The following is a 13,218-nucleotide window of genomic DNA, read 5'->3' as shown; positions in this document are numbered from 1 at the left end:
TGGCACTCATAGTTTTATGTTTGGTAAATGTATAAAGATGGAATCTCACTGGCAAATTAATGGAATTAAGATGCAGGACAACCACGGTCTAAATGAATGGTTGAACTTGCCAGAGGGGCTGAATGGTCTCCTGTTGATGCCACAGTGTTCAATTTTAGCAAGGTGTGCACAATCTTATCTTAAAGTTTATTTATTAGTCACAAGTAAGGCTTACATTAACACTGCAATGAAGTTACTGTGAAATTCCCTTAGTTGCCACAGTGCGGCGCCTGTTTGGGTCAATGCACCTAACCAGCACGTCTTTCAGACTGTGGGAGGAAACCGGAGGAAACTCACACAGACATGGGGAGAATGTGCAAACCCCACACAGTGACCCAAGCCAGGAATTGAACCTGGGTCCCTGGTGTTATGAAGCAGCAGTGCTAACCACTGTGCCACCCCAATCCTGGAATGGACAGTTGATACCAAACGGGGAGACAGTTGTTGCTAAAATTCAGCAGTCCAAAGATGTGCAGATTAGCATGAATGGCTATGCTGAGTGTTGATGTGGAGATGCCGGCGTTGGACTGGGGTAAACACAGTAAGGAGTCTAACAACACCAGGTTGAAGTCCAAACCTGTTGGACTTTAACCTGGTGTTGTTGGACTCCTTACTAAGCTTAGTGTCCCAGGACATATGGGTTAGGGGATTAGCGGGGTAAATATGTGGGTTAAAGGGTAAGGCTGGGTAAGAGTCGGTGCAGACTGGATGGGCCGAATGGTCTCCTGCACTGTAGGGATTCTGAGTTTGTACTGAACCAGCAACAGTGAAATGTGAGCTGTGCAGCACTTTCAAAGCTCGCTTCCCATTCATTATCCAAATGCAGCCTCTTGCTGGGACACAGCGGAAATGGTTTGGACAGAGCTGCCCCAGCTCCTCCCTCGCATTTCCTGGTTGCAGTGGGGCTTTTTGCAACTTCTGCTGTTTGCCATGCTGAGCTACAGTGTTTGCTGCTGGTCCCTGGCTCTGAGCTGGCTCTCTCTCAGCCCCAGCTCCCAGACACTGGCAGCTCCGAGCTGGGACTCCATCGACTCTCGCCCCCTGCCCCCCTGGTATGACCAAGCCAAGTTCGGCATTTTCATTCACTGGGGGGTGTTCTCAGTGCCCAGCTTCGGCAGCGAATGGTTCTGGTGAGTGAACAACATTCAAAGACAGCTTCATGTCAATGGCAAAGTTCAGCAATCTTTGCCCCCTCTCTCTGGGAACTGTCTCTGTCTCTCAGATACTGACCTGATTATCAGAGCTGCTTTGTTATTTCCGTGTTTGCATTTGTATTTCACAACCGGAACCTCCTCTCTCTCTCCAGCATCCAATAAACAAGTCCGCAGAGCCGGAGTTCCTTAGGCCTGACTACATCTGGACAGTGGTTACTGGTCATTGTCCAGCTGTGGTCAGTGGTCACTCACTGTGGTGTGGTTGTGGTCATTGGTCGCTTGCTGTAGTGTAGCTGTGGTCAGTGGTCACTTGCTGTGGTGAGGTTGTGGCCAGTGGTCACTCACTGTGGTGTGACTGTAGTCAGTGGTCACTCACTGTGGTGAGGTTGTGGTCAGTGGTCACTTGCTGTGGTGAGGTTGTGGTCAGTGGTCACTCACTGTGGTGTGGTTGTGGTCATTGGTCACTTGCTGCAGTGTGGCTGTGGTCAGTAGTCACTTGCTGTGGTGAGGTTGTGGTCAGTAGTCACTTGCTGTGGTGAGGTTGTGGCCAGTGGTCACTCACTGTGGTGTGGTTGTGGTCAGTGGTCACTTACTGTGGTGTGGTTGTGGTCATTGGTCACTTGCTGCAGTGTGGCTGTGGTCAGTAGTCACTTGCTGTGGTGAGGTTGTGGCCAGTGGTCACTCACTGTGGTGTGGCTGTGGTCAGTGGTCACTTACTGTGGTGTGGTTGTGGTCAGTGGTCACTTGCTGTGGTGAGGCTGTGGCCAGTGGTCACTCACTGGTGAGGTTGTGGTCACTCACTGTGGTGAGGTTGTGGGCATTGGTCACTTACTGTGGTGTGGCTGTGGTCAGTGGTCACTCACTGTGGTGAGGTTGTGGTCAGTGGTCACTCACTGGTGTGGTTGTGGCCAATGGTCACTCACTGTGATGAGGTTTTGGTTGGTGGTCATTTTCTATTGGCAATGTCTGTAAGTGGAAATTACTGCACCAATCACCACACTCGGCAAATTAAAGGAATTTGTTTATTTGTGTTTTGATTTTAGGTATTACTGGCAAAAAGAAAAATCGAAGCCCTATGTGGAGTTTATGGAAAGGAACTATCCTTTGGGATTTACGTATGCTGACTTTGCTCCCATGTTCTCTGCGACCTTCTTCGATGCAGCAGAATGGGCTGATCTCCTCAGCGCCTCTGGAGCAAAGTACGTGGTCCTGACCTCCAAACACCACGAAGGTAACAGACTATTCAATACACTGACGCCAGACACATTACCCCGGGGTAGCAAACCATCACAAAAGGAGCAAATTGGTTAGAGATTCACATGGAGTGTGTGAGGGTCAGATGGCCTTCCACCCATTGAGTTTAATTTGAACACAGTACGTGGGTTTGATTGTTATTTCTCAGTTTTGCATCTTCAGATGAGAGTTATTTTTCATTGGTCTGTGGTAGATGGTCCAATTCTAAAGAGGTGCAGGAATAGAAAGGCCTCCAATCATTGTTTCTTATTCTTTATTCATTCATGGGATGTGGGCATTGCTGCCTAAGTCCCTCCTTGCCCAGGTCCCTCCTTGCCCAGGTCCCTCCCTGCCCAGCTCCCTCCCTGCCCAGCTCCCTCCCTGCCCAGCTCCCTCCCTGCCCAGCTCCCTCCCTGCCCAGCTCCCTCCCTGCCCAGCTCCCTCCCTGCCCAGCTCCCTCCCTGCCCAGCTCCCTCCCTGCCCAGCTCCCTCCCTGCCCAGCTCCCTCCTTGCCCAGGTCCCTCCCTGCCCAGCTCCCTCCCTGCCCAGCTCCCTCCCTGCCCAGCTCCCTCCCTGCCCAGCTCCCTCCCTGCCCAGCTCCCTCCCTGCCCAGCTCCCTCCCTGCCCAGCTCCCTCCCTGCCCAGCTCCCTCCCTGCCCAGGTCCCTCCCTGCCCATGTCCCTCCCTGCCCATGTCCCTCCCTGCCCAGGTCCCTCCCTGCCCATGTCCCTCCCTGCCCAGCTCCCTCCCTGCCCAGCTCCCTCCCTGCCCAGCTCCCTCCCTGCCCAGCTCCCTCCCTGCCCAGCTCCCTCCCTGCCCAGCTCCCTCCCTGCCCAGCTCCCTCCCTGCCCAGCTCCCTCCCTGCCCAGCTCCCTCCCTGCCCAGCTCCCTCCCTGCCCAGCTCCCTCTCTGCCCAGCTCCCTCTCTGCCCAGCTCCCTCTCTGCCCAGACAACTATTTGCTCGGGTGTTTTGGACAAACTCAGTTTGCTATTTACAAAAATCCATAGTGACGATTCTCTGTACGATAAAAACAAAAAGCTGGAAATATTCAGCTGGTCTGTCAGCGGCTGTGGGGAGCCGCAGAGTCAATGTTTCAGGTTGCTGATCTGATTTGTGTGATTTATTTAGGGTTTACACTGTGGGGTTCAAAGTATTCCTGGAACTGGAATGCGATTGATACTGGTCCTCACCGTGACCTTGTTGGAGAGTTCGCTGAGGCTGTTCGAAACAGGACCACGCTGAGATTTGGCCTTTACCATTCGCTCTTTGAGTGGTTTAATCCCGCCTTCCTGGAGGATGCCGCCAATGTGTTTACAACCAACAAGTTCCCCACAACCAAGAGCCTGCCAGAGCTGTATGAAATTGTCAACAAATACCGGCCAGAAATCCTGTGGTCTGATGGGGATGGAAATGCGCCGGATAGCTACTGGAACAGCACTGGCTTCCTGGATTGGCTTTATAACCACAGGTACTGACCTGCGTACATCAGTGAATGATCGCTCACTCCAACTCCTGTCACGTGGCAGAAACCAGGCAGGAGTGGATAGTTAAAGTAAGGACACTGATTAGCCCAGCACTGATCCCATGGCCTTTCCCCCTCTGATCCCACTCCCTTCTTACCTCTCATCCTGTGGCCTTTCCTCCTTCAATCCCACTGCTTCCTGTCATGCCTTGATACTAAACCTCCTCTTTTAAGGGTGGCACAGTCGTTAGCGCTGCTGCCTCACAGCACCAGAGACCTGGGTTCAATTCTGGCCTCGGGTCACTATCTGTGTGGAATCTCCACGTTCTCCCTGTGCCTCGGTGGGTTTCTGCCGGGTGCTCCGGTTTCCTCCCACAGTCCAAAGATGTGCGGGTTAGGTGGATTAGCAAGGTAAATGCATGGGGTTACGGGACAGGGCGGGAGCTGGGCCTGGGTAAGGTGCTCTGTCAGAGAGTCGGTGCAGACTCAAGGGGCTGAATGGCCTCCTTCTGCATTGTCAGGGTTCCATGGTTCTATGCTGAAGCAGCAGGAGGTCAGTGGGATCCTGATGGAGCCTCCCGTGCTTTGGCCTTCTCCCTTCCTCTCCCCGATCACATCCACAGCCCAATCGAGACAACTGTCGTAAACGTGGAGTTGTCCAGGACCTGTACACTCCTGGTTTACCTCCTGTTTCTGTGCTCATGACTGCCCCCTGTCTCTGTGTCTGTGTATATGAAGCTGGAGTTAATGAGAACTACATCACATGATAATTCCTGCTCGTCAGGAATGTGTCAACTTCCCCCTCTGGGTAAAATCTTTTGGGAAGAGAAAGGTCTGAAAGCAGCAGGAGATTCGCAATCGGCTAAAAGGATTTTATTTCTCCTGAATAATGTCATGGCACCATGTTGTGGTCTGTCTTTGCTGGAGTTCTGAGGCTGACACTTGAACCAGCCTTCCCACTCCCCACCCAACACACAGCACCCCTCCCCCCCCCCCCCCCCCCCCCAATACTCCTCCACCCAGCCCCAACCCAGCTTCCACCCCCCGTGCAACCCCCATCCAGCACCCAGTCCCCCCATTAACCCTCCCATACTCCCCCACCCAGCCCCCAACCTCCTCACCCCCAACCCAGCTCCCACCCCCCTGCTACCCCCACTGAACGCAGTCTCCCCACCCCCACTACCCCACCCAGCTCCCACCCCCCTGCTACCCCCACCGAACACACAGTCTCCCAGCCCCCACTATCCCCACCCAGCTCCCAGCCCCCGTACTAACCCCCCCATACTTCCCCTCCTCACCCCCAACCCAGCTCCCACCCCCCTGCTACCCCCACTGAACACACAGTCTCCCAGCCCCCACTATCCCCACCCAGCTCCCAGTCCCCGTGCTAACCCCCCCATACTTCCCCCCCCCTCACCCCCAACCCAGCACCTACCCCCCACGATCCCCACCCAGCTCCCACCTCCCCCATTAACCCCCCCTGGACTCCCCTACCCAGCTCCCCCCCCCCGCTACCCCCACCCAGCTCACTCACTAAACAACCCTCCATATTCCCCCACCCAGCCCCCAACCTCCTCGCTCGAACCCACCTCCCAACCCCCTGCCACCCCCAGCCCCCCCGCTCAACAACCCCCCAGCTCCCAGCCCCCATGCTAACCCCTCCATACTCCCCCACCCAGCCCCACAGACCCCCACCTTCCACCATCCCCACCACTCTCCCCCAGCCCCCATACGCCCTCTCCACTCCTGAGGATCCAGCATTCACTTGTGCTGTTGTCTTGCAGGGGGCTATGTACACGGCGGTGTAGAGTGATGGTGTTACTGGACGTAGCAACCCAAGACCTAGCCTAATGCTCCAGAGAATGGGAGCTCAGTTTATTAGAACCAGTGCAGTGCAGAATGTGGGAATCAGCCCATCAAGCCAGTCTGTTCCGGCTTATTTGAAGGCCAATCCAGTTAGTCCTCTCACTCCACCTTCACACCCGCCTCACTTGCCGCAGATCCCGACAGTTTTTCCTGCTGCAAGTTTTGAACCAAATTCATCGAGAGATAGCAATCTCTTGTCAGTGTCAGTGAATGTGATCATGAATCTGGTGAATTTCTGATTTGGTTCATTCACTTTGTTTCTGAGGTTGAGGAATGTTGTATTTACAGTGTTTGAATCCTTTGATGAGACACATTTAATCTCTAATTTGTTATTCTTATTCTAGCCCAGTGGGGAAGACGGTTGTAACTAATGACCGCTGGGGTTACGGCACAATCTGCAAACACGGCGGCTACTACACATGTGCTGATCGGTATAACCCAGGACACCTCCTGGCCCACAAGTGGGAGAATTGCATGACCATAGACAGCAAATCATGGGGGTACAGGAGAGAGGCAAAACTCAGAGATTATCTTTCAATAGAACAACTGGTGAAGGTAAAACTTACCCGTGTCTCTCTCTGTTTGTCTGGAACTCCTGGAATCCTCCCACAGGAGGGGGGGTGTAACTCTGAGTGGGCCAGTAGAGGGTTTGCTGTGCCTGTTGCCTTGCTTATACCAGCAGCGGCGTCGGTGGTGAGTGGCTTGCTTGTTTTTAGGCCAACTGAGGGCCTGATGTGGCCGATTAATGACCAATAAAGGACCTCACCAGCCGCTGGTGTTTTAGTGAAAAAAAAACCCTGCAGATGCTGGAATCTGAAACAAGGGTTGGATGGCCCAGTCTCCAGACTCGAAATGTTGGGCGGGATTGTCTGGCCGTTTACACCGAAGGGATTCTCTCATTCTGCTGCAGTGAATGAAGATTTGGCTGAGCGCCTAATTTCCTGTCCCCTGGCAGCGGTGGGGTGTGAACGGCTGGTGAATTCCAGCCATTGGCTCAATTCTCTCTCCACAGATGCAGTCGGACCTGCTGAGAATTTCCAGCATTTTCTCTGTTTGTTCCTGGTATTTTCTCCTGTTCTCCCCAGGAGATCCTCACACAATGGCAAGGCTCACCCTACTGGAAGAACCACCCCACCCCCCTGCCCACCCCCTCTACCAGGGTGGCACGGTGGCACAGTGGTTAGCACTGCAACCTCACAGCGCCAGGGTCCCAGGTTCAAATCCAGCTTCAGGTCATTGTCTGTGCGGAGTCTCCACGTTCTCCCCGTGGGGTCTGCGTGGGTTTCCTCCGGGTGCTTCGGTTTCCTCCCACAGTCCAAAGATGTGCGGATTAGATAGATTGGCAATGCTAAATCGACCCTAGAGTCAGGAGGATTAGCAGGGTAAATGCGTGGTTTTGCGAGAATAGGGTCTGGGTGGGATTGTGGTCGGTACAGACTCGATGGGCCGAATGGCCTCCTTCTGTACTGTGGGGATTTTATGGATTCTAACTAATTTCACAATCCACTTCCCAAACCACCTCCATCGGCAGGGCCTGCCCGCTTGGTCCTGGTAAACTCTGACACTTGGGTTACCTGCATTCTGGGTCACCTCGATGGTGGTGCTGGAGATCGAGAGCTGCCAGCCTCTAATTGGCCAGAACCTGTGGGAGGTGGGACATCCTGTCTCACAGGGCCAGACGCCACAACTGCAGGCAACTATTTGCCTGCGCCATGGGAAATAGAGTCGTGGTTTCCAGGGTTAGTGTAGGCGGTCTTTCCCTAACTCTCTGTCTGGCCTTTAGGGCACTATCTCCATGGAAAATCTCAGTCCCTCTGACTGCCTTATTGTCTATTTGCAAATGTTAAACATTTCTGTCTGTGTGACACGTCAGCCTTGATTCTCGTGCTCACATCCTGGATTTGAGCACCAAAAGTCACGATGACACAATTGCAGCATTTGGGGGAGTGCTGCACTGTCCAAAATGCTGCCTGTCCAATGAAACATTAAACAGAAGTCTTGTTTACCCTCTCAAATGGACAGATAAGATCCCTTTGAACTAAGATGTTAGGGCAAGGTGTTAAAATCCCAGCTGTTGTTAATATTGGGCAGTCAGAAGACAGGATGGAACCCTGGTGCGACAGACACTAACTTTTGTTTTTGGTTTAGCAACATTGAACAGAGTCAAAGACTGCCGATTAACTTTTAACCAAAGAATAAACCCTTTATTCAACAAGAAAAGATGAATTATATTACACTATTCCTTCACCCCAGCTATGCTTTTACTTTCACAGAGACATATAGTGGGTGGCAGGGTGGCACAGTGGTTAGCACTGCTGCCTCACAGTGCCAGGGACCCGGGTTCGATTCCCGGTTTGGGTCACTGTCTGTGTGGAGTTTGCACGTTCTCCCCATGTCTGCGTGGGTTTCCTCCGGGTGCTCCGGTTTCCTCCCACATTGTGAAAGATGTGCTGGTCAGCGGCATTGACCCGAACAGGCACCGGACTGAGGCGACAATGGGAATTTCACAGTAATTTCATTGCAGTGTTAATGTTAGCCTTACTTGTGACTAATAAATAAACTTTCACTTTCATTAGATTTTAACTCTGTAATTGCTTTTATGTCACAAATCCTTAATTACAGTGCAGGCAAAGTTTAAAGTGAAACTAAACATAGGCTTGTTGGCGCTTTTATTTAACAAGAAGCCAAATTGAAATTCTAACTTTTTCTTCACAAATACAGGAATCAAATTAAACTAAAAACTGGTGAAATGTTAAAGTCACCATAGTCCCAGATGACCATAGGCTGCTCTCTGCTTAGAGGGAGAGAGATAACTAGTGGTGATTTACATCTGAGGATCTCCACATCTCAGGCTAAGGGCTAGGTTGAGAAGATGAGCCTTCATGAATCATAGAATCCCTATAGTACAGAAGGAGGCCATTCGGCCCATCAGGTCTGTACCGACCATTACCCCACCCAGGCCTTATTCCCGTTACCCCACGCATTTACCTTCCTAATCCCCCTGACACTAGAGTCAATTTAGCATGGCCAATCGACCTAACCCGCACATCTTTGGACTGTGGGAGGAAACCGGAGCACCCGGAGAAAACCCACGCAGACACGGGGGAGAATGTGCAAACTCCACACAGACAGTGACTCGAGGCCAGAATTGAACCTGGGACCCTGGCACTGTGAGGCAGCAGTGCTAACCACTGTGCCACCGTACCATTCCTCAGCCAATATAGGAATTATACCTATGCCTTTCGCATTGCTTTGCATCATGAACCAGCTAACTGAGCTGATAAACATTAGAATAAAGGTATAGTTTAAGTAGGTTTGATTTAATATTTCTGTGGAAGGAAAGATACAACCTATAGTTAGATTCAGGCTGGACAAAGGTGTTTGTATATGTGGGGGCTGGTTCAATTCAAACTGTGCTTCTATTGTGTTTAGAGAAGGATATGGCGTGAAGAGTGAATAGAGACTGTCAGCAGTAGAAGTTGTTGCTTAGCAACTGGGGGCCTTTTCAGATACAAAGGCTTTTGAATTTAGTTTTTAGCTGAATTTGTCTGCAATTGGAGACAGGACACTGGGAAGTGAACATCTCTCAACTCTGCTAGGAAAAGTTGGACAGGACAAGGGAGTTGCAAAGAGGGAAACTTTCCAAAGAACCAGATAACCAGGGAATTGGGACAGAAAGACGGTCTCTTAACTTACATCTTCTTAAGACAAAGATATTGTTCAGGAGAATTCAAGCGAAAGATTTACAGCATGGAAACAGGCTCTTTGGCCCAACTTATCCAAGCTGTGAAATTTTTACCATTAAGCTAGTCCCAATTGCCCGCATTTGGCCCAAGGTGTTGTGAGTGAAAGCGACATTTGCAGCAACCAGAGCTAAAGTGGGAAAGAAGACTTCAGAGGTAAATCAAAAGTTTGATGCCATTTTAATAGAGGCTGGAAATCTGAAAGTTAAAGCAATTGTGGACAGTTTGTACAGCAGTCGAGATAAAAAAAATCCCAAAGGGGGAGTTGTAAACCCTGGATACTGAATTTGTTATTAAAAGTGGAATGGCAGCTTTGTTTGAAAGAGTAATTTGGAAAACCTGGACTGGAGTTTGGAATGTAAACCGCTGATGGAAAACATTCGTGTGAAAGGAGATTTCAAAGCATTTTCTTTTGGGAGTCGAGTTTGGAAATTCTCATGTGGGGGGATTCCGAGGAGGAATTCACAGACACTAACTTGGGTTCAGATCGGAGAGTGTGGTTTGACACAGCCAGTCTCTGTTACTGAGGCCATTGTTGCTTGTGGTATATGTTGCAATCTGTGTTAACCTGAAAATCCATGGATATTGGAAAAGCTAAGGGGGTAGTAAAGGAGAACTGGATCATAGTCTAACTTTTCATGTTTAATACATGTTTTCTTCTTGTTGTTAAAACTAATGAGCGATCCTGTGACTCTGTTCCTCCATATTTGAAAAAAGTAAAAGCTATAGGGCAGGATTTTCTGACCCCACTTGCCCCGAAACCTGAAACTCCCACCTGAGGTCAGTGGACCTTTGCATGGTCCATGCCCCCAGAATCGTAGCATCTGACCTCACACACTTCGCATAGGAAAGGATGCCGAGGTAACCCCTGGTCCTTTGAGCCAGGGTTCCATTCTGGGATCTTCCCATCCAGTTATAACACCAACTGGGATTGTAACAACACTAGGTGACTACGAACATTCTTCTTGTGATATCACGTCTTAATGAGGAGTTTCACTGAGAGGACCATGACTAAGCTGCGTGAGACTAGGTTGACTGAAGTTTATCTGTAAAGAGTATTGCTACTTTCGTTGTTCTCTTCTTTCAGACCCTGGTTGAAACCGTCTCCTGTGGTGGAAACCTCCTGATGAACATTGGGCCCACTCACGATGGACGGATACTCCCTGTCTTTGCAGAGAGGCTAAAGCAGATGGGGCAGTGGTTACAAGTAAACGGAGAAGCCATATACAGTACAAAGACCTGGAGAAGGCAAAACGACACCGTCACTCCCGGAGTGTGGTAGGGTCATAAAGAAAGCAGCATTGGCAGGGGTCCAGACAGAATGTCACTCAGAAGGTGTGCGACACATTGGTTTCAGTCAAGGCTGATTGGGTAACATTCTCGCTTTTCAGTCAGAAGGTTGTGTTTTCAAGTCCCACTCCAGAGACTTGACCACAAAATCCAGGCTGACATTCTGCTGCAGTACTGAGGGAGTGCAGCACTGTCGGAAGTGCTGTCTTTCAGTTGAGACACTAAACCAAGGTCCCTCTCTCTCAGGTGGACATTTACGATCTCATGGCATGATTAAAAGGAGAGCTGGTGAGTTCTCCCTGGTCCACAGATCAATATTTATCCCCTAACCTACATCATTAAAACAGTTTAATTGGCCATTAATTGCTTTCTGTACTGGAATCCTGCTGTGTAATCTGATCTATTTCGGCACGGTAGCACAGTGGTTAGCACTGCTGCTTCACAGCTCCAGGGTCCCGGGTTCGATTCCCAGCTTGGGTCACTGTCTGTGTGGAGTTTGCACATTCTCCTCCTGTCTGCGTGGGTTTCCTCCGGGTGCTCCGGTTTCCTCCTACAGTCCAAAGATGTGCGGGTTAGGTTGATTGGCCATGCTAAAATTGCCCCTTAGTGTCCTGAGATGCGTAGGTTAGAGGGATTAGCGGGTAAATGTGTAGGGATATGGGGGTAGGGCCTGGGTGGGATTGTGTCAGTGCAGACTTGATGGGCCGAATGGCCTGTTTCTGCACTGTAGGGTTTCTATGATTTCTATGATTGCAAGACTGCATTCTAAAGATAGAAACAAAAGACGAATCCATGGAACAGGGTGACATGTTAAGCATCCTTTCAACCAATTCTCTGTCCCAGCATTTTAATCTGCTTACCTTTCATAGGAACAGGAGGAGGCCATTCAGCCCCTTGAACCTCTTCCACCATTCAATGAGATCATGATTGATCTGTGGCCTGACTCCACATAGCTGCCTTTGTTCCAGCTTCGTGAATGCCTTTGGTCTCCAGCCTTGGAGATGGCACCGGTTCCTTCAGCATCCTTTCCCGTGCAAAGTGTGTGAGATCAGATGCTGTCAGGCCAGTTCCTGAATGTGGGTTATCTGTTTTGCCAGGTACACGTCTGCAGCTGAAGAAGGAGTGGTTTATGCGGTATTCCTCACCTGGCCAGACCTGGGATTTCTGGTTCTTGGTGCTCCCCGCGTTACAGCGGGAAAAACAAAGGTTTGAATTACTTAACAATACATCATCTCGTGATAGCTGATTAATCACAGCTTGACACAACTTTCATACCATTATGTTTATACTTGTGTGTCATTTTCACTCATAAGGTAAACTTTGTTGGATACTCTGAGCCTCTGCAATGGGAGCAGTTTGGGGATCAGGGACTCATGGTGATGCTTCCCAAAGTCAACATCAGACAACGACCCTGTCAGTGGGCTTGGACGCTGAAACTCAGTAACACATCTTAATGAAATCGAGCAGGATCCTGTGACAATCTACAAGGGTTATTGCGCTGTGTGGCTGGTGTCTGCAATGGGACAAACTTCATTCCTTTTCTTTTTCACTTAATTTGCTTTACTTTTCACTTTGGACCTTAGAAATTTCAGTTACTGAAAAAATTGTGATTTTAAACAGATGTTGAAAATGATTCTGTTGCTGTGGCGAAGGCGCACAATTAATCCTTTTATCTCCTTATCCCTATCGACACGTGTATAAAATATCACACTCGTCGTGGGAAGTGTGGCTGCAATTGATTCTTTGCCAGGGTGGAGATGTAGAAAGCTGTTGTAGGGCACAGTGCTGTGGCTGCATTGCTGTTTATCTCCTGTCTGAGACCCCAGCCAGTCAGTGTGGCTCTGACCAGGTAGGGGGGGTCAATGTATCTATATTTTTTGAGGCTCTTTTTGGGAAGCGAAGTTAAATTTGTTGGGGGCGTCTGTTTGCTTTTTGGGCTTTTGTTTAGACACAAAAATGCAGGTTTTCAAATTCATTCATTAGAAAATATGGGTTCATGGGCCACACACACTGAGTTCAGCAATACACTCCTCAATAAATGTTCTTTAAACTTGCACACACACACGCCCACACACCCACACGCCCACGCCCACACACCCACACGCCCACACCCACACGCCCACACACACACGCCCACACACACACGCCCACACACACACGCCCACACGCCCACACACCCACACGCCCACACCCACACGCCCACACACACACGCCCACACACACACGCCCACACGCCCACACACCCACACCCACACGCCCACACGCCCACACCCACACGCCCACACGCCCACACCCACACCCACACACCCACACGCCCACACACCCACACGCCCACACCCACACCCACACACCCACACGCCCACACCCACACGCCCACACCCACACGCCCACACGCCCACACCCACACACCCACACGCCCACACACACCCC

The 13,218-nt window shown here is 50.6% G+C and overlaps 1 protein-coding gene across 1 annotated transcript; it reads left to right on the top strand.

Moving 5' to 3' along the window:
* The first annotated feature begins 928 nt into the window (after positions 1–928).
* fuca2 (alpha-L-fucosidase 2) lies at positions 929–12,876 on the top strand. The gene is made up of 7 exons (XM_078229376.1): positions 929–1,169; positions 2,237–2,424; positions 3,556–3,895; positions 6,100–6,310; positions 10,586–10,776; positions 11,886–11,994; positions 12,102–12,876. The coding sequence occupies exons 1-7, from the start codon at positions 970–972 to the stop codon at positions 12,240–12,242; spliced, it is 1,380 nt and encodes a 459-aa protein (XP_078085502.1). The 5' UTR covers positions 929–969; the 3' UTR covers positions 12,243–12,876.
* The last annotated feature ends 342 nt before the right edge of the window (positions 12,877–13,218 follow it).

The sequence above is a fragment of the Mustelus asterias genome, chromosome 15, assembly GCF_964213995.1.
Source record: "Mustelus asterias chromosome 15, sMusAst1.hap1.1, whole genome shotgun sequence".
Classification (NCBI taxonomy): Eukaryota; Metazoa; Chordata; class Chondrichthyes; order Carcharhiniformes; family Triakidae; genus Mustelus; species Mustelus asterias.
The sequence above is the reverse complement of the archived record's forward strand: the minus strand, read 5'-3'. Positions and strand labels throughout refer to the sequence as shown.